At 41.9% G+C, this 21603-nt stretch overlaps 1 protein-coding gene across 1 annotated transcript in view; it reads left to right on the forward strand.

The window, feature by feature from the left end:
• The window catches only part of cntnap5a (contactin associated protein family member 5a), a 190231-nt gene that overhangs the window by 77117 nt on the left and 91511 nt on the right, over window positions 1-21603 (forward strand). Inside the window, exon 4 of the mRNA XM_063005402.1 lies at window positions 19640-19787. Within this exon, the coding sequence (XP_062861472.1) occupies window positions 19640-19787 (148 nt within the window). The remainder of the gene's footprint in view (window positions 1-19639; window positions 19788-21603) is intronic.

Raw genomic sequence — 21603 nt, forward strand, 5'->3', positions numbered from 1 at the left:
ACTAAAAATATAAAGAATAATATAGCATACAAAAGAATGGCTCACAGCATATTTGGCAGATTGACTGCATGTTGCTTTATTTGGTTAACACATACAATTTGTCTTGAAGATTTTCTGGTAGAGAGCAGCATTTATGGTTCTGTTACATATAGCCAGTTGACAAAGCACCCGCACATCCACATATTACAAATTCACCCAAATGTTTAATTTTTGGCATGTTTTTATGGTAATATTAATTGTACTTACAGAGCAGAAGTAACAGGAAGAGTTTCAACTTTTTGACTGATCAAAAGATAATAATAATAATAATAATAATAATAATAAAAACTGGGGGTCATTAAGGACAATGTGAAATGAGAATTGTTTGTCTTAGATAGCATTTAGTTTTTTGTTGTCTCGTTCTTATAACCCCAAATCAGAAAAAGTTGGGACAGTATGGAAAATGTAAAGACAATAAAAATGCAGTGTTCCTTACATTTACTTGGACTTTAATTTGATTGCAGACAGTTTGAACCCAAGATATTTCATGTTTTGTCTGCTCAACTTCATTTAGTTTATTAATAAACATCCATTCCTGAATTTCAGGCCTGCAACACATTCCAAAAAAAAGTTGGGACGGGGGCAATTTAGGGCTTGTAATGAGGTAAAAAAACTAAATAATGATGTGATTCCAAACAGGTGATGTCAACAGGTGAGTCTTTGATGAGCAAAGATGATCAGAGGATCTCCAGTTTATCAACAAATGTGTGAGAAGATGATTGAAATGTTCAAAAACAATGTACCTTAGAGAAAGATTGGAAGGGATTGCTTAAGCTGAACGCTCGTGATCTTCGATCCCTCAGACAACACTGCATCAAGAACCGCCACTCAACAACAGCTGATATAACCACATGGGTGAGGGATTACTTTGCCAAACCTTTGTCAATCACTACAATATGGAGTTACATGCACAAGTGCCACTTAAAACTTTACTGTGCAAAAAAGGAGCTTTATGTTAACCATGTTCAGAAGCGCCGTCGACTTCTCTGGACTCGGGAGCATCTAGGATGGACCATCACACAGTGGAAACTTGTATTGTGGTCAGATGAATCAGCATTCCAAGTCTTTTTTGGAAAAAAAATGGACGACGTGCTCCAGACCAAAGACGAAAAGGACAATCCAGACTGTCATCAGCAAGTCCAAAAGCTATGTGGAGAATTTTGTCGTTGAAAAATGCGACAACAACGACCCTGTACTGTTGCACATCTTAAGACGTGTTTGCAAGAAGAACGGGACAAAATGCAAGCTGAAACACTAAATCACTTGGTCTCCTCTGTGCCAAAACGTATTTTAAGTGTGGTGAAAAGAAATGGCAACATTACAAAGTGGTAAATGCTTTACTGTGCCAACTTGTTGCAGGCCTGAAATGCAGGAATGGATGTTTATTAATAAAAGAAATGAAGTTGACCAGACAACACATAAAATATCTCAATCTCAGTATGTCCCAACTTCTTCTGATTTGGGGTTGTATAATAAAACCATGTACACTGCTGTCTTTTGAGATACGCATGGCCTGCTGTAACTTAGATGCCTGGGGTTCTATTGTGACTTCCTAGACAAGCAGTCAACGTTTTTGTTCCTCTTTGTTTAGCACTTTAAATATAGATTTCTCAGTCAGTCAAAGACTGTTGTTAATATGGTTGACCTGCTTTTGCTCGTGTCTAAGCTCCAATCTAAACTCTCAGTTTGATTTGGCATCTCTGGCAACAGTTATCCTTCATATATTACCGTGGTCAGGTAAAAACAATGATTTGTTACACCAGCCAGCCTATTGCTATTGACCGGCTGGGCACGGTTTATACACACAAACCTGATTAGCTATGTCTAAGGGGAGGGTGAGGTTGCCAAAGCCCTGCGATGGATTGGTGCCGTGTTCTGGGTATTCCTGGCTTCTGCCCGGTGTTTCCAGATGGAACCAGACCTGCCGTAACCCTGACCAATATTCACTCCCAGCCTTTATTGTTCATTTTTATCTCAATCTCTCTATTCTTCTATTACACAGAGACTTGAGCTGTGCACAGGTAATCAATATAAAAGACTCATCACCTTGCTAGATTGCTTTACTTAAAGCAGGAGCTGCTGCTCTATTTGACTCCCATCAAATCTAATGATGCCTGAGACTCCTCCAGGCTTTGAAATAACATTCTTTACTGATTTCACACAGAATGGGCTTGGTCAGTGTCCAAATTGTCTACTATTTTTCTTTAAATTAAAAATAGTAGGATACTCGAACCTCTCTGTCTTTATAGACCAAACATACAATTCCATGCCTTCTTTTTAGCCTGTGGAAGAGTCTAATCAAACCTCAAGCCCTAGTGACCTAAGAAAAGGCAGGAACTAAATTCCAAAAATCTGCATGCCATAGTTTATTATGTATCTCATTGATTGAAACACAGACAACAAATGACCAAAAGTTTGTGGACACCTGACCATGAGCTTTTTTTCAAAACCATGGGTATTAAAATAGAGTTGTCTCCCTTTATAGGGACAGTGGTAGCCTAGTGGGTAGAGCTTTGGGCTATCAATGTTAGGTTGAGCGTTCAAATTCCTGCTCTGCCATGCACCCTATTGGTGAGTCTGTGCTCTCCCAGCTTTTTGTTCTACTGCACACCTGTATACACCGATCAGCCATAACATTAAAACCACTGCCTTGTTTCTACACACATTGTCCATTTTATCAGCCCCACTTGCCATATAGAAGCACTTTGTAGTTCTACAATTACTGACTGTAGTCCATTAGTTTTTTCTGCATGCTTTGTTAGCCCCCTTTCATGCTGTTCTTCAATGGTCAGGACTCTCCCAGGACCACTACAGAGTAGGCTTTATTTAGGTGGTGGATCATTCTCAGCACTGCAGTGACACTGACATGGTGGTGGTGTGTTATTGTGTGTTGTGCTGGTATGAGTGGATCAGACACAGCAGCGCTGCTGGAGTTTTTAAACACCTCACTGTCCCGGCTGGACTGAGAATAGTCCACCAACCAAAAACATCCAGCCAACAGCGCCCTGTGGGCAGCATCCTCTGACCACTGACCACTCTAGAAGATGACCAACTCAAACAGCAGCAATAGATGAGCGATCGTCTCTGACTTTACATCTACAAGTTGTACCAACTAGGTAGGAGTGTTCAATAGAGTGGACAGTGAGTGGACACGGTATTTAAAAACTCCAGCAGCTGTGTCTGATCCACTCATACCAGCACAACACACACTAACACACCACCACCATGTCAGTGTCACTGCAGTGCTGAGAATGATCCACCACCTAAATAATACCTGCTCTGTGGTGGTCCTGTGGTGGTCCTGACCATTGAAGAACAGGGTGAAAGCAGGCAGGAGGTGGTTTATGTTATGGCTGATCAGTGTATGTACAGTATATATGACAAATAAAGGCATTCTATTCTATTCTATTCTATTTTAGGGTTAGAACAACGCCCACACTTTAGGAAAGGTTATTCACACTTTATTATGCTGTGTACACAAGAATCACTTAGCGAAAAGAGCATCCGAAAGGTCAGGCACTGATGTTTAATGAGGTTGATGAGGTTGAGGTCAGGACTGAATTCGTCAAACTGTGTTTTGTATGAAACCTGCTTTGTGCATGCTGGAACAGAAAGCTGCCACTAAGCTTGAATCATGTAATAAATACCCAAACTCAATAAGGTGGTAAAATACCTTCATAATTGTGCATACATAAATGACCCAAAACATTAGGACGACCTACTTATTTGCTGTCGGCTCTAACCTTGCAAGACATGGACTTGCAAAGACATCTCTGTGTCCTGTGGTATTTGGTACCAGGTCATTACTGGCAGGTCCTTTAACTTCTGTATGTTGTTACCTGGATCTTTCTACAGAGCATTCTTGTGGCATCTTTTCTGCAGGTACCCACATAATCTTGGAGAAAAAAAGTATGATTGACCTTCTTCTATAGCAGGGGTTTTCAACCTGCGAGGGGATACGAGTACCTGTCCAGGGGGGCATGACATGGCTTCTAAAACTAAAGCAGTTCATTTTTCACTACAGGAGACATATTTAATTAGTCTTGCTGACCACGCCCACATGAACATTTAATGTTCTCCAGTTCAGTCTGAAAAAAGGACCGTTGGCTTGCAAAACTTAAGATAAATTGGTGACAAAAGCAATGACTGCTGTTATAGGATGTGTGGGTGTGTCTTTAAGAGAGGTGCATAGTGGAAGATGCTCTGTTCACAATATTGCGTGATATAAGTGATTCAGGAGTCGATTTGTATGAAGCGAAGCGTGTGTACCTTCTAATTAATGCTGTGGGCCGCACGGTGGCTCAGTGGGTAGCACTGTCGCCTCACACCAAGGTGGTCCTGGGTTCGATCCCCAGGTGGGGTGGTCCAGGGTCCTTTCTGTGCGGAGTTTGCATGTTCTTCCCGTTTCTGTGTGGGTTTCCTCCGGGAGCTCTGGTTTCCTCCCACAGTCCAAAAACATGCGGTCAGGTTAATTGGAGACAGTGAATTTCCCTAAATGGGAGTGTGTGTGTGTGTGCGTCTGCCCTGCGATGGACTGGTGCCCCGTCCAGGGTGTTGCTGTGTGTCTTGCGCCTGTTGAGCGCCCAAGGTCGGCACACAGAAAGGGGCGTATGTCAAAAAAGACAGCATGGGCATTTTGGCTGCCTTTAAGCACCAAGGCAGTTTCAGACATACTTCAACCCAATTGTCTAGCCGTAACGATTTGGCCCTTATGGAAGTCCTGATCAGATGTGTTGCATTCAACACGTGAACTACAAGTAACTACCGTCAGCCCAACATTTAATAGATCCCTGACCATCAAGTGCAGTTGTAATAAAACAGGAACGACCATGCACATTTTTCAGTGGTGGTTCTAATGTTTTGGCTCATCAGATTATGTATTCATTACTGGTGACCAGCTTCTTGGACAAACAGATTTGTTTTGAAAACTGCACCGGCTCTCTGAGCAATGAATAAAAAGATGCTGATCTGGAGATGAAGAGATGCTGTCTCATAACGGGAGCAATTCAGAAACCTTGAGCAAAATATATTTATGTATTCTGTACTTGGCACCAGAGGCTTTTCCCACACTTTCCAATCAATAGGCATTCTAATAGCCTAGCACTTTTCTTCTCCACTGTACGACTCGAATCTGTTCGCTTGTTATGGATTTAAATGCCATCTCCAGTGCACATCTGTGCTCGAAGGATAAAGATGTGGGCCGTGATGTTATTCCTGCTGTGAAGCTAAAATGAAAATCTCAATTATATACAAGATATGGTCAAAAGTATGTGGACATCTAACCATGAACTAGTTGAACGACGTAACCCAAACATTAGAATAGAAAGTTATTATTTGTCATATATACATTTACAGGTGTACAGTACAATGAAATTCTTGTTCTGTGTATACCAGCTCGTTTGGAATCTGGGGTCAGAGCACAGGGTCAGCGAGTGTACGGCGCCCCTGGAGTTAAGAGGGTTAAGGGCCTTGCACTGGCTGCAAAGATAAGGGCCCACCACTGGCTGCATGGCAAAGCCAGGATTCGAACTCTCAACCTTTCGATTGAGAGCCCAAAGCTCTACCCACCAAGCTACCACTGTCCCTCACCCCTTAAACCCTTTCTACAAGTGTCGGTGCCCATTTACTTAAAAGAGCATTTCTGAGGTCAGGCACAGATGTTGGACAAAAAGGTCTAGCATACCATTGAGATTCCAATTCATCCCAATGGTGTTCAATGGGCAAGGGCTCAGTGCAGGCCACTGACTCTCCTACACACCAAACTTAACATATCTTGTCTTGATGAGTTTGGTTAATGTATGTAGGCACAGATGTGAAGAAAGAGAAAAGGGTCTTCCCAAAAACTGAAGTCTATGATATACAGTGAGTATTTTTTTTATTCTACTCTATTATATTTACTCTAACTGTATTTACTTTGTGCTGGAGCTGCTGTAACACTGTAACACCCAATGGGGATCAATAAAATAATCTTATCTAATCATAATTTAAACACCTGAACTTAATTAGGTTAATTACATCCATTAATAAGGTCCAATTCACTGGCCAGTCTATTACAGGGCAGACACACTTACACCTAGGGGGGCTTTAGTATATCCAATTAACCTGACTGCATGTCTTGGACTGTGGGAGGAAACCGGAGCCCCCAGAGGAAACCCACATATACATGGGGAAAACATGCAAACTTCACACAAAACCCATGACCTTCTTGCTGTGAGGTGACAGTTCAACCCACCAAACCACTGTGCCACCCTCTGAATAAAAATCAATAATGCAAACTTTTATTTAGGAAACAGGATTCGTTGGACTAGTCGACCTGCTTCCATTGCTCAGATGTCCAGTTTTGATGTCTGCATGCCCAATGAAGGTGCTTTTGACAATGGACAATGCAACTATACCCTGTTTTGCAGACACATGATCTGCAAACTTGCTTAATATTAAATATACAGAAATACAGACAACATGATATACATAATAAAAAAATAATCACAGGGAGAAGCCATCATAGCATGATTGTGGGGGCACCACCTTCTAATAAAACTGTCTTATTGAGCGGATGACCTCCTTTTCCATCCTGTACACTGGTTTGGATGTGGAAATGTGCATTTTGTCTAAAACTGTATAGCATATTTTAAGGAAAGTTGTTTTGGTATGGCTTTTGTCTTGCTAGATTGTTGCTATGACTTTGCTAAGTGGTTGTTACAGTAATTCAGGTGGTTGCTAGGATGTTTCTACCAAGCTGTTATAAATAAGTTGGCATGGTCTTGATAGGACAATGGTCTTGTATTTCAGGTGGTTGTTAGACTTGTGTTATGGAATTATTTATTTATTTATTTTTTTCCTCTCGATTTTTTTAGACGTCCAATTTTTACCCAATTGCGTTATGCTTCCTCTCTGCTGGTGCTGACCCCCGCCTCGATTGAGGAGAGCAAACTGACACGCGGCCCCTCCGACACGTGAGCAGTAGCCGACTGCATATTTTCACCTGCACGAGACGAGTTAATATGCTGATCAGCCTTGAGTACGGAGAGCCACACCTCGATCACATTATTCCTCTACTCTGTGCAGATGCCATCAATCAGCCCGCAGAGGTCGTAATTGCATCAGTTATGAGGTCCCTATCCGGCTTTCTTCCCTGGATGAACAACAGCCAAGCGTTGTTCATATAGCCACCCAGCCCAGCCGGATGGCAGAGCTGAGATTCGGTGCGATGTTTTCGAAATCCCAGCTCTGGTGTGCTAACATATTTTACTGCTGCGTTTTGGCTCACTAGTGTATATTTAGGGCATTAATGTGTAACTGTTTGAAATACGTCATCATTTTTTCAATGACTAGCATGATGCGGCTAAAAAATGAAGCTAATGATGTGTGAACTAGCCATTCAGGTTTGTTTTCAATACATATTTATTCAGTACATACAGTGTATCACAAAAGTGAGTACACCCCTCACATTTCTGCAGATATTTAAGTATATCTTTTCATGGGACAACACTGACAAAATGACACTTTGACACAATGAAAAGTAGTCTGTGTGCAGCTTATATAACAGTGTAAATTTATTCTTCCCTCAAAATAACTCAATATACAGCCATTAATGTCTAAACCACCGGCAACAAAAGTGAGTACACCCCTTAGTGAAAGTTCCTGAAGTGTCAATATTTTGTGTGGCCACCATTATTTCCCAGAACTGCCTTAACTCTCCTGGGCATGGAGTTTACCAGAGCTTCACAGGTTGCCACTGGAATGCTTTTCCACTCCTCCATGACGACATCACGGAGCTGGCGGATATTCGAGATTTTGCGCTCCTCCACCTTCCGCTTGAGGATGCCCCAAAGATGTTCTATTGGGTTTAGGTCTGGAGACATGCTTGGCCAGTCCATCACCTTTACCCTCAGCCTCTTCAATAAAGCAGTGGTCGTCTTAGAGGTGTGTTTGGGGTCATTATCATGCTGGAACACTGCCCTGCGACCCAGTTTTCGGAGGGAGGGGATCATGCTCTGCTTCAGTATTTCACAGTACATATTGGAGTTCATGTGTCCCTCAATGAAATGTAACTCCCCAACACCTGCTGCACTCATGCAGCCCCAGACCATGGCATTCCCACCACCATGCTTGACTGTAGGCATGACACACTTATCTTTGTACTCCTCACCTGATTGCCGCCACACATGCTTAAGACCATCTGTACCAAACAAATTAATCTTGGTCTCATCAGACCATAGGACATGGTTCCAGTAATCCATGTCCTTTGTTGACATGTCTTCAGCAAACTGTTCGCGGGCTTTCTTGTGTAGAGACTTCAGAAGAGGCTTCCTTCTGGGGTGACAGCCATGCAGACCAATTTGATGTAGTGTGCGGCGTATGGTCTGAGCACTGAAAGGCTGACCCCCCACCTTTTCAATCTCTGCAGCAATGCTGACAGCACTCCTGCGCCTATCTTTCAAAGACAGCAGTTGGATGTGACGCTGAGCACGTGCACTCAGCTTCTTTGGACGACCAACGCGAGGTCTGTTCTGAGTGGACCCTGCTCTTTTAAAACGCTGGATGATCTTGGCCACTGTGCTGCAGCTCAGTTTCAGGGTGTTGGCAATCTTCTTGTATCCTTGGCCATCTTCATGTAGCGCAACAATTCGTCTTTTAAGATCCTCAGAGAGTTCTTTGCCATGAGGTGCCATGTTGGAACTTTCAGTGACCAGTATGAGAGAGTGTGAGAGCTGTACTACTAAATTGAACACACCTGCCCCCTATGCACACCTGAGACCTAGTAACACTAACAAATCACATGACGTTTTGGAGGGAAAATGACAAGCAGTGCTCAATTTGGACATTTAGGGGTGTAGTCTCTTAGGGGTGTACTCACTTTTGTTGCCGGTGGTTTAGACATTAATGGCTGTATATTGAGTTATTTTGAGGGAAGAATAAATTTACACTGTTATATAAGCTGCACACAGACTACTTTTCATTGTGTCAAAGTGTCATTTTGTCAGTGTTGTCCCATGAAAAGATATACTTAAATATCTGCAGAAATGTGAGGGGTGTACTCACTTTTGTGATACACTGTATATGAAATGCATAATCAAAACTGTCACACCAATGCTTTATAAAAAATGCTTGACTTTTTGCTGTTGTTGGCCTAAACACAAATGAAAAAGGAATAGCATTTCAAAGCCTTTGTTTACACTCAAACAACAAATAGCTGTAAAGAAAACCACCCGGGGCGTTAATTTTCCCACATCAATGACGCCACATGATGGAATCATCACCTGCCAGGGCCCTGAAACCCTTTAGATATTCCCTCTCTTTTTCTAGTCCACTGAGCAGCGGTAAATAAAACATTCGCTCTGATGGTTCGGGCTCAGGAGTGCAACGTCTGTTGGAGGCGGTGAGTGTAAGAAAGAAAAAATAAAAATGGAAAAGAAGTGGGAGAGAAGCAGCAGGAGGAAAAAAGCCCAGCTCACCCATACATACTTATATGGCCAAAATATTGGCACCTCTTGTGAATATGAAGTTGATGATTGTGCCCATGAGAACAAAGCAAGGTCTATACTGCTTGAATAAATCAAAAAGGAACATTTTTAAAGGATTAAAAGTAAAACAAAGCAAGATGGAAAGATGTCTCACCAGAAAGCTCCTCGTAGGTGTGTGCTTTATTTCCTACATACACATGGGTCCCCGTCTCCCTGGAGAACCAGAGAGATCCATCCGTTTAACCACTTGTTTCCCAAATGAGACCTGCACTCAGCTCAAAAACAACATAGAAAAAGTATCACTGATCACCATATGAAAACCCACCACAGTAAACATATAGAAATACACACACAATATGAAATACATAATACAAATACACACGAGGACAAGCCATCATAGCATGTGACCTCTTTTTTCCATTCTGTACACTGGTTCGGATGTGGAAATGTGCAATGTGTGTAAAAAAAATGTATAGCACAGTTTAAGCTAATTTGTTTTGGTATGGCTTTGGTCTTTCTAGATTGGTGCTATGGCTTTGCTAAGTGGTTGTTACAGTAATTCAGGTGGTTGCTAGGATGTTTCTACCAAGCTGTTTTAAATAGATTTGTATACATACATTGATTTTTCAGCAACCGCCTGAAATACCAGACCAAAGTCCTAACCAGACTGTGGTCTGGATAGGACTTTGGTCTGGTATTTCAGGCGGTTGCTGAAAAATTTGAGGTGGTTGTTAGGGTGTTGCTAGGCTTTTGCTATGTCATGACCATGACATGGTGGTGGTGTGTTAGTGTGTGTTGTGCTGGTATGAGTGGATCAGACACAGCAGCACTGCTGGAGACATTCCTCCCTAGTTGGACGATCGCTCATCTATTACTGCTGTTTGAGTTAATCATCTTCTAGACCTTCATCAGTGGTCACAGGACACTGCCCACGGGGCGCTGTTAGCTGGATATATTTTTGGTTGGTGGACTATTCTCAGTCCAGCAGTGACAGTGATGTGTTTAAAAACTTTATCAGCACTGCTTTGTCTTATCCCCTCATACCAGCACAACACACACTAACACACCACCACCATGTCATTGTCACTGCAGTGCTGAAAATGACCCACAACCTAAATAATGCCTGCTCTGTAGTGGTCCTGGGAGACTCCTGACCAATAAAGAACATCATGAAAAGGGGCTAACAAAGCATGCAGAGAAACAGATGGACTACAGTCAGTAAATGTAGAAGTGCTCCTATATGGTAAGTGGAGCTGATAAAATGGACAGTGAGTGTAGAAACAAGGAGGTGGTTTTAATGTTATGGTTGATCGGTGTATGTTCTGCATTAAACATGATTTTTTTGACTACCAAAGATGACATAGCAAAAGCATAGCAACACCCTAACAACCACCAAATTGTGAGTGTAGTAATCTTCTCAAGGGAGTCAAGGCTGTTATAGAGCAAAGCTCATCTAATGCTCTTGGTTTAAAAGGAAATGTCTAACAAGGTAATGGTCAGGTGTCCACATTCTTCTGGCTATATAGTACACTTAATAGGAAACCAGCCCATACATATTAATTTGAGCTACAGTATTTTGAATTAAACATTAAGCTTTTTGTTAGTCGCCAAGACTTCGGTCTTTGTGCATATCTGCACTTTATGTAATGGCTTAATAAATAAATGTCAATAGCTTTTAGCACGCACATTTATTTATCTAGCAGACCCATTTATGCCAAGCAGCTCAGAAGTGAGGCAAAATCCAATTTAAGCTTATAGCTGCTATAATTAGTCAGCAACTATGTAATCAGAAGGCTGTGCGCACTAAAGGTCGATCCTCTTGATACTGTTTATCCTTTACTTTCCTTCCTGTATCACCTGATCCTGATTCTGTCCTGAAGCAAACATCCTCCCAAGCAGACATCTCCCTACCCAATTATGCCATATTACCCTAATTTGCCTTCACTCTATTCTCAAGGGGCACATTTACCTCACCCAGGGCTTCAGCGGTGTGAAAAGCTTTAACAACGATGACAAAGTGACGCCCGGCCCGAAGGGTCAGACGTAAGCGGCTGACGAAACCCTCCTAAGTGAGACAGAGAGGGGAAGAGATAATGAAGCGTTAAGGGGAGGATGTTTACATGAGCATGATGTCTAAGCTATGCACGTAAGCGACCGAGCCTCAGGGGAAGAGGTGATTAAACGGATGTATGGGTTTGATTCGGAGTGGAAGAACAGAGGTAATTCAGCGAGTGGAAGATGTTTCATCATGAGTGGAAATACATCACAGAGGACAGGAGGTGGGATCGTCATGGAAGAAATGACTCTCGATTTCGTCTCTTGGCATTTTTCATGAGGTTTATCGAGCATCAAGTTCGGAAAATAGCTATGAAGGGCATTTTAATGAGACTGTATACACCGAACAGGCATAACATTATGACCACCTTCCTAATATTGTCTTGGTCCCCCTTTTGCTGCCAAAACAGCCCTGACCCATCGAGGCATGAACTCCACTAGACCCCTGAAGGTGTGCTGTGCTATCTGGCACCAAGATGTCAGCAGCAGATCCTTTAACTCCTGTAAGTTGCGAGTTGGGGCCTCCATGGATCAGACTTGTTTGTCCAGCACATCCCACAGCTGCTCCATTTGTTTGAGATCTGGGGAATTTGGAGGTCAAGTCAACACCTTAAACTCGTTGTTGTGCTCCTCAAACCATGTAGCATTTTTGCTTTGTGGCAGGGTGCATTATCCTGCTGAAAGAGGCCAGAGCCATCAGGGAATACCGTTTCCATGAAAGGGTGTACATGGTCTGCAACAATGCTTAGGTAGGGGGTACGTGTCAAAGTAACATCCAGATGGATGGCAGGACCCAAGGTTTCCCAGCAGAGCATTGCCCAAAGCATCACACTGCCTTCGCCAGCTTGCCTTCTTCCCATAGTGCATCCTGGTGCCATGTGTTTCCCAGGTAAGCGACGCCCATGCACTCAGCCATCTATGTGATGTAAAAGAAAACGTGATTCATCAGACCAGGCCACCTTCTTCCATTGCTTTGTGGTCCAGTTCCGATGCTTACATGCCCATTGTTGGCGCTTTCGGTGTAGGACAGGGGTCAGCATGGGCACCCTGACTGGTCTGTGCAGCCCCATACGCAACAAACTGCGATGCACTGTGTATTCTGACACCTTTCTATGAGAACCAGCATTAACTTCTTCAGCAATTTGAGCTACAGTAGCTCGTCTGTTGGATCGGGCCACACGGGCCAGCCTTCTCTCCCCACGTGCATCAATGAGCCTTGGCCGTCCATGACCCTGTCACCGGTTTACCACTGTTCCTTCCTTGGACCACTTTTGATAGATACTGACCACTGCAGACCGGAAACACCCCACAAGAGCTGCAGTTTTGGAGATGCTCTGACCCAGTCGTCTAGCCATCACAATCTAGCCCTTGTCAAACTGGCTCAAATCCTTACGCTTGATCATTTTTTTTGCTTCTAACACATCAACTTTGAGCATAAAATGTTCACTTGCTGCCTAATATAGCCCACCCACTAACAGGTGCCGTGATGAAGAGATAATCAGTGTTATTCACTTCACCTGTTAGTGGTCATAATGTTATGCCTAGTCGGTGTATAAACATTTGCGCTTTTATTTATCCCTAGAGAACATTTGCTGTTGGAAATTGGAGCTCTTTTAGCTTATTTGATAGAAAAAGACAAGAAGTAGAAATAGAAGTAAAGCACCCTGTTTCTGTCACTGTTTCTCTGGAAAACATCATGGAAAAACTCGGGTTCCTGGTTAAATTGGCTTTCATTGTCATAAATATCCACTTAAAGAAAAATTTCACCCCTTCAGCTTGGCTGAGTAAATTAGGCATGAAATGGCCTCATTTCTGCTCTTTATTCTTCAGCAGACTTTGTTAGCTGTCCACCTATTCCAGCACTAGCCTCTCTAAAACAAATCCCCTAAATCTTTAATTGGCTTCCAGTTTTTAAAGGACTCATGGACATGGTGATTCTTTTATGGCCTAGGAGTATATCAACACATTTGCACACCAGAATTTAAACCCCCCCTAAAAATAAGATTAATCAAGGTTAATATTGAGTTAGCTTGGCTAACTAGCTACTGGTGGTTTGCATCAGCTTTTTTGTTTGCATTTTACCCCAATTTTCCTCCCAATCTAATCATATCCAATTACCCGATTGCATTATGCTTCCTCTCTACTGATGCTGACGCACCCTTCGACACGTGTGCAGCATCCGACTGCATCTTTTCACCTGCACAAGGCGAGTTCCTATGCTGATCAGCTTTGTGTACGGAGAGCCACACCCTGATCAGCACATTATCCCTTGTCTCTGTGTTGTATTGTATGAGTTATGAGGAATCCCCTCTAGCACCCTCCTTGAACAACAGCCAATCGTTGTTCATGTAGGCGCCCAGCCTGCCGGATGGCAAAGCTGAGTCAGGTTTGGTGTGCTAGCATGTTTTACTGCTGCGCCACATGAGCGTCCTGCTTTTATTTGCATTATATTATATGTATGTATGTATGTATATGGCAGCATGGTGGCCTTCTCACAGCAAGAAGGTCCTGGGTCCTTTCTGTGTGGGGTTTGCATGTTCTTCCCGTGTCTGCTTGGGTTTTTTCTGTGAGCTCCGGTTTTCTCCCACAGTCCAAAGACGTGCAAGGGAGTTGAATTGGAGACACAAAAATTGTCCATGACTGTGTTTGACATTAAACTTGAACTGATGAATCTTGTGTAACCAGTAACTACCTGTTTTTCTGTCAGGAATGCAACCAAAGTGTGTAAAACATGACGTTAAAATCTTAATATAATTAATTCAAAATGTATAGATGGGGGCCGCTCAGGTGGCGCAGCGGTAAAACACGCTAGCACACCAGAGCTGGGATTTCAAATACATCGTATTGAATCTCAGCTCTGCCATCCAGCTGGGCAGATTGGCTGCTGTTCAGGGTGGGATAAGCCGGACCAGCGTACCTCATAACTGGTGCAATTACGACCTCTGCTGGCTGATTGGTGGTGCCTGCGTAGAATTGGGGAACAATGCTGATCAGGGTGTGGCTCTTCGTGCACAAGACTGATCCGCATATGAACTCACCTCGTGCAGATGAAAAGAGGCAGTCGGTAGTGCGCACGTGTCGGATGGGGCGTGTGTCACTTGTGATGCTACTCAGTCAGCGGTGGAGGATTGTATCAGTAGAGGTGAAGCGTAACGCAATCAGGGTAATTGGATACCACTAGATTAGGGGAGAAAATTGGGGGAAAAAACGAGGTATAGAAGAGTATATCTTATCACCCGTATTCTATACCAGTCTTCCACAAGAGATTTTTAGTCATCATTATTATTTAAAAATAGAACAAGTGCCAGTTCCAATTGGGGTGTTTATCACGCATTGTCTAAAAACTCAGCCCACGCCAATATGCCGATTTTGGCTCATTGTCCTAGTATAGCACGAAAACTTCCCTTTACAGTTACTCATCGGCCACTTTATTAGGGACACCTGTACTTCTGATCCTTCATGTCTTCATTCAGAGGGTAGACATCTACAAGGTGAACCAACTAGGTAGGAGTGTCCAATAGAGTGGACAGTGAGGGGACACTATTTACAAACTCCATCAGCACTGCTGTGTCTGATCCACTCATCAGACACAACACAACACACACTAACACACAACCACCATATCATTGTCAGTGCAGTGCTGAGAGTATAAATAAGATAAATAATATTATAAATAATACCTACTCTGTGGTGGTCCTGGGAGAGTCCTGACCATTGAAAAACAGCCTGAAAGGGGGCTAACAAAGCATGCAGAGAAACAGATGGACCACAGTCAGTAATTGTAGAACTACAAAGTGGTTCTTTGGACAGTTAGTGTAGAAACAAGGAGGTGGCTTATCCTTCATGTCTTTATTCAGAGAGTAACTTACCAGATCAAATCATAAAGACAAGTCAGAAGCTTCAGTTCATGTTCACATCGAACATTATAATAATAATGGAAAAACAAGAAATATAATATGTAAGATAAACTCTATAATAATGGACATCGTATTGGAATGGTATGTCAAACAAGCTCACAGTCGGATGTACTTCTAAGCATATTGGGTATAATGTACATTAGCTTTATTCTTTCCGGAACCTTCTAAGTACTATATGAGGTACATAACAGGCTCATGTGTACCTATAGAGATCAGAACTAATGTTACTCATGTAATGTGATCTGCTTTCTCAGATCTGAGGTTAAATTACCCACTTAGATTTTGATATCATGTCTTTTTATGGCGAGGCCAAGGCCCATTTTCTTAAGAGTGCTACTCATGAAAAAAATGGCAAACTTGTAATCAAGGCTACAGCATTCAGTAAGATTGTAAAAACAGTTTCAAAAGGTCTTTGTTTGTATATCTTTTTCAACTGGTCCTCATCCTCCTTTACACAGTTAATCTCTCCAACCTTGGAATAACTGGTTCAGCATGGCAATAGATGGCCTCCTACATGGAAGGGCATTTCTACCAGGTGTCATTTAGGGGATCTATATCCCCTCCATCCACTCTCTTAACTGGTGTTCCCCAGGGCTGTGTACTTGGCCCTCTTCTTTTCTCTATCTATATCTGCTTTCTTGGTAAGATCATTTTCTCCCATGGCTTCTCCTAGCACTCCTATGCAGATTATACGCAGCTCATTGTCATGCCCTTCTTCAGACTCACAAGTTTTAACCTGCATCTCAAAATGTCTGGCAGATACCTCACTATGTATGTCAGCTCATCACCTAAAACTTACTCCCAGTAAGACAGAGCTGATATATATTCCTGGAGACCTGCCTTCAACCCAAGACCTAGTCATCCCTCTTCATAACTCCCAGATCTGACCAGCTAATAATGTGTGAAACCTTGGTGTTGTCTTGGATAACCAGCTGTCCTTCTCTACTCATGTAGCCAGCGTGACAAGATTGTGCCGGTTCCTCCAAATCAGAAAATGTTGGACCAGCATGGAAAATGCAAATAATAAAAACAAAACACAGAGTTTCCTACATTTACTTGGACTTTTATTTCATTGCAGACAGGATGAACCTGAGATATTTCATGTTTTGTCTGCTCAGCTTCATTTCATTTATTAATAAACATCCATTCCTGCATTTCAGGCCTGCAACATATTCCAAAAAAAGTTGGGACAGTAAAGCATTTATCACTTTGTAAAGTTGCCATTCCTTTTCACCACACTTAAAAGACGTTTTGGGACCGAGGACACCAAGTGATTGGGGCCAGTGATAGCTTAGTGGTTAAGGTACTGGACTAGTAAACAGAAGGCTGCCGGTTCAAGCCCTGCCACCACCAAGTTGCCACTGTTGCCAAGTTGCCCTTAACCCTCTATTGCTCATCGTGTTCCGCTCATTGTGTAAGTCGCTTTGGATAAAAGCGTCTGCTAAATGCTGAAAAATGTAAAGTGATTTAGTGTTTCAGCTTTTATTTTGTCCCATTCTTCCTGCAAACACGTCTTTAGATGTGCAACAGTACGGGGTCGTCGTTGTCGCATTTTTTGTTTCAAACTCTCTATTGTAGTTCCTCGACAAAGGTTTGCCACAGTAATCTCATGCCCATGTGGTTATATCAGCTACTGTTGAGTGGTGGTTCTTGATGCAGTGCCGTCTGAGGGATTGAAGATCACAGGTGTTCAGCATAAGCTTGCGCCCTCGCCCATTACACACTGAAATTCCTCCCGATTTCTTGAATCGTTTAATGATATTATGCACTGTAGAGGGAGAAATATGCAAATCCCTTTCAAATTTCGCTTTGAGGTACATTGTTTTTAACATTTCAATATTTTTATCATGCATTTGATGAAAAACTGGAGATCCTCTGATCATCTTTGCTCATCAAAGACTCAGCCTTTCCTGGATGCTGCTTTTGTACCAAACCATGATTACAATCACCTGTTTACAGCACCTGTTTAAAATCACATCATTATTTCATTCTGTCACTTCATTACTAGCCCTAAATTGCCCCCGTCTCAACCTTTCTTGGAATGTGTTGCAGGCCTGAAATGCAGGAATGGAGGTTTATTAACAAATGAAATGAAGTTAAGGAGACAGAACATGACATATCTTGGGTTCAAATTGTCTGCAATCAAATAAAAGTCAAATTAAATGTAAGGAACACTGCATTTTTATTTAATTTAATTAATTAATTTATTTATTTATTTTTTGCATTTTCCATACTGTCCCAACTTTTTCTGGGGTTGTAGATGTAAATAATAGGCAAAATGACAAAACACAAAGGTAAACATGACTGTCAAAATGTTTGAGTGCATTGCAGGCATTAAACTCTTTGTTTGTTACTAATTACAGAATTCAATGAATTTGATCAGTGAAAACACTGAAAATCTTTTTTTCTGCTTTTGTCAGTAAAGTAAAGATTAAAGAGAATCAACAATTCACAGATTTTTGGGTTTTTTTCAATATGATGTTTGTATTTGAGTTCTCTGAAACAGTAAACTTTTAGTTTGAACAGATTAATGAATACATTACCTATAAAAACAAGTACTGGTTGGCACTAGAACAATGTAGGTGGGGTGACAGATTTCTGAAGGAGGGTGCTTCACGATATTGTTCTCTTGCATTATTACGCATCAGCTATTTGTCACACTTTCTCATTGGACTTCATGCCATACGCTCGAAAAAAGTTGATATTTTCACAGTTCCTAACAGCCTGTGATTTACAGTGAGCTATGTGGGTTTTTGTAATCTGCTCTCATATTGCTGTAGAGTGAGTCAAACCCTCGTCATGTAAGCATTAAAAATCAGGATAGATAGAAGCACATTAATATTAACTGTTACAATTTTAAATTTAATAGTAATGATTGTAGTATCATGTATTCAACTGCTTTTGTTTTGGAGATTTTTATATAATTAAAAAATAAATCAATACAAATTAAAGATGATAAATGTTACACTTATATGCTAATTACACTTTCTATTGTTTGGAAAGATTGTATGCATTAAATAGCAAACCTAAAATTAAAGACATATTCACTGATCAGCCATAACATTAAAACCACCTCCTTGTTTCTACACTCACTGTCCATTTTATCAGCTCCACTTACCATATAGAAGCACTTTGTAGTTCTACAATTACTGACTGTAGTCCATCTGTTTCTCTGCTTACCTTTTTAGCCTGCTTTCACCCTGTTCTTCAATGGTCAGGACCCCCACAGAGCAGGTATTATTTAGGTGGTTGATTATTCTCAGCACTGCAGTGACAATGACATGGTGGTGGTGTGTTAGTGTGTGTTGTGCTGGTATGAGTGGATCAGACACAACAGCTCTGCTGGAGATTTTAAATACTGTGTCCACTCACTGTCCACTCTATTAGACACTCCTACCTAGTTGGTTCTACTTGTAGATGTAAAGTCAGAGACGATCGCTCATCTATTGCTGCTGTTTGAGTTGGTCATCTTCTAGACCTCATCAGTGGTCACAGGACGCTGCCCACGGGGCACTGTTGGCTGGATATTTTTGGTTGGTGGACTATTCTCAGTCCAGCAGTGACAGTGAGGTGTTTAAAAACTCCATTAGTGCTACTGTATCTGATCCACTTATACCAGCACAACACACACTAACACACCACCATCATGTCAGTGTCACTGCAGTGCTGAGAATGATCCACCACCTAAATAATACCTGATTTGTAGTGGTCCTGTGGGGGTCCTGACCATTGAGGAACAGCATGAAAAGGGGCTAACAAAGCATGCAGAGAAACAGATGGACTACAGTCAGTAATTGTACTGTAGAACTACAAAGTGGTTCTATATGGTAGCTGATAAAATGGACAGTGAGTGTATAGGTGGACATGATGTTATGTTTGATGTGTGTTGATATATATGTATCACCGATCAGGCATAACATTATGACCACCTTCCTAATATTGTGTTGGTCAGCACAGGAACAACAATTTTGCAATGAACAATGCACAGCAATGTGAATGCTTCTGCAGTCGAGATGATTGTAATCGAATCAAACCTGTTACTATCTGGCATCTACTAAAACTAAAATACATCCAGCAATCTTACAGTCCAGAGTCTACATACTTTTAGCCATGCTGAATAAAAATGCACCATTTTTTCTTACTGCTTTCTTATTTTCTTTGCAGAAATTGGCAGGGAATGAGAATTCTGACACCACCGTCTATCACAAACTGAGCCAGCCCATTCGAACCCGCTTCTTGAGATTCGTTCCTGTTGAATGGAATCCTAGTGGCAGAATCGGGCTCAGGGTCGATGTCTACGGCTGTGCTTACAGTGAGTACCTGCTTAAAGTTATATATAATTTTGCTGCATCATGAGCACATGGTAGAAATGTAACACGCATCAACCCTTTGAAATATTAAATACTGCTTTGACTTTGTAGCTGGCTGAACCACCTTTAGATGCATTTCTTACTATTTTTATCTATGCATTTTCTCCCATTTTCTCCAATTTTAGTATAACTAATTAATCTTTCGCTGCTGGGGACCCGGATTGTGTCCGTGAAGGGTGTATTTGCCAGACACACGCTTCTTTACTGACCCATTTCTATTTACCCATACTTGGGTCAATTCGTGCATGAGGCCAGTCTCACGCATGGAGAGTCACACACTGATCTCCGCATTCCTCCACTACAGGCAATTCAAGCCTAACCAGGGTCTTTACATAGGATCAAAGACCCCACCACATTTTTTAGTCTGGTATTTCCCAGGCAGTACTGCTAATTGTATATATATACAGTGGGGGAAATAAGTATTTGATCCCCTGCTGATTTTGTAAGTTTACCCCCTTACAAAGACTTGAACAGTCTATAATTTTTATGGAAGGTTTATTTTAACAGAGAGAGTCGGAATGTCAACAAAAAAATCCAGAAAAAAAACATTAAATAAAAGTTATAAATTAATTTGTATTTAATTAAGGGAAATAAGTATTTGATCCCCTACCAACCAGCAAGAATTCTGACCCCCACAGACCGGTTATGTGCCCATGAGGCACACAAATTAGTCCTGTCCCTGTATAAAAGACTCCTGTCACAGAATCAGTTTCTTCCGTTCAAATCTCTCGACCACCATGGGCAAGACCAAAGAGCTATCAAAGGACGTCAGGGACAAGATTGTAGACCTGCACACGGCTGGAATGGGCTACAAGACCATCAGCAAGAAGCTTGGTGAGAAAGAGACCACTGTTGGTGCGATAATTCGAAAATGGAAGAAATACAAGATCACAGTCAATCATCCTCACTCTGGAGCTCCATGCAAGATCTCACCTGGTGGGGTAAGAATGATTCTGAGAAAGATGAGGTCAGTCCAGAATTACACGGGAGGAGCTTGTCAATGATCTCAAGGGAGCTGGGAGCACAGTCACCAAGAAAACCATTAGTAACACACTTCGCCGTAATGGATTGAGATCCTGCAGTGCACTTCTATGGGGCTGCATGGGACTTCGAAACTCGCCAATCATTGGATAAATGCCACGATTTTGTCCCGCCCCCGGACGCTGAGCGTCTCTGGGGGTGAATGGGGCTGTGGGTGGGTCTGGACGCTGAACTTCTGCAAGATGATTGGAGGATCAGTCGAAAGGCTGAATCCCGTTTTGATTGACAGCTGTCGCTGGGAGCTTCAGTACCATCGCGGATTTTGCGAGTGAAGTCGGAAGACAAACTGCAACCCATTTTATGCCATTTTTTTGAAAACTAACAAAGGGGAGAATTTATACATTTATATATAAATAAATTGACAAATTTTATGATGCAAGCCGACAATGAGCTTCCCCTCTTTGAAAGACCAGCAGCCGCCACTGATATGTATGTATCAGGTTTTCATTCCATATATACAGTGTATCACAAAAGTGAGTACACCCCTCACATTTCTGCAAATATTTCATTATATCTTTTCATGGGACAACACTATAGACATGAAACTTGGATATAACTTAGAGTAGTCAGTGTACAGTTTGTATAGCAGTGTAGATTTAGTGTCTTCTGAAAATAACTCAACACACAGCCATTAATGTCTAAATAGCTGGCAACATAAGTGAGTACACCCCACAGTGAACATGTCCAAATTGTGCCCAAATGTGTCGTTGTCCCTCC

The sequence above is a fragment of the Trichomycterus rosablanca genome, chromosome 12, assembly GCF_030014385.1.
Source record: "Trichomycterus rosablanca isolate fTriRos1 chromosome 12, fTriRos1.hap1, whole genome shotgun sequence".
In the NCBI taxonomy this organism is placed as follows: Eukaryota; Metazoa; Chordata; class Actinopteri; order Siluriformes; family Trichomycteridae; genus Trichomycterus; species Trichomycterus rosablanca.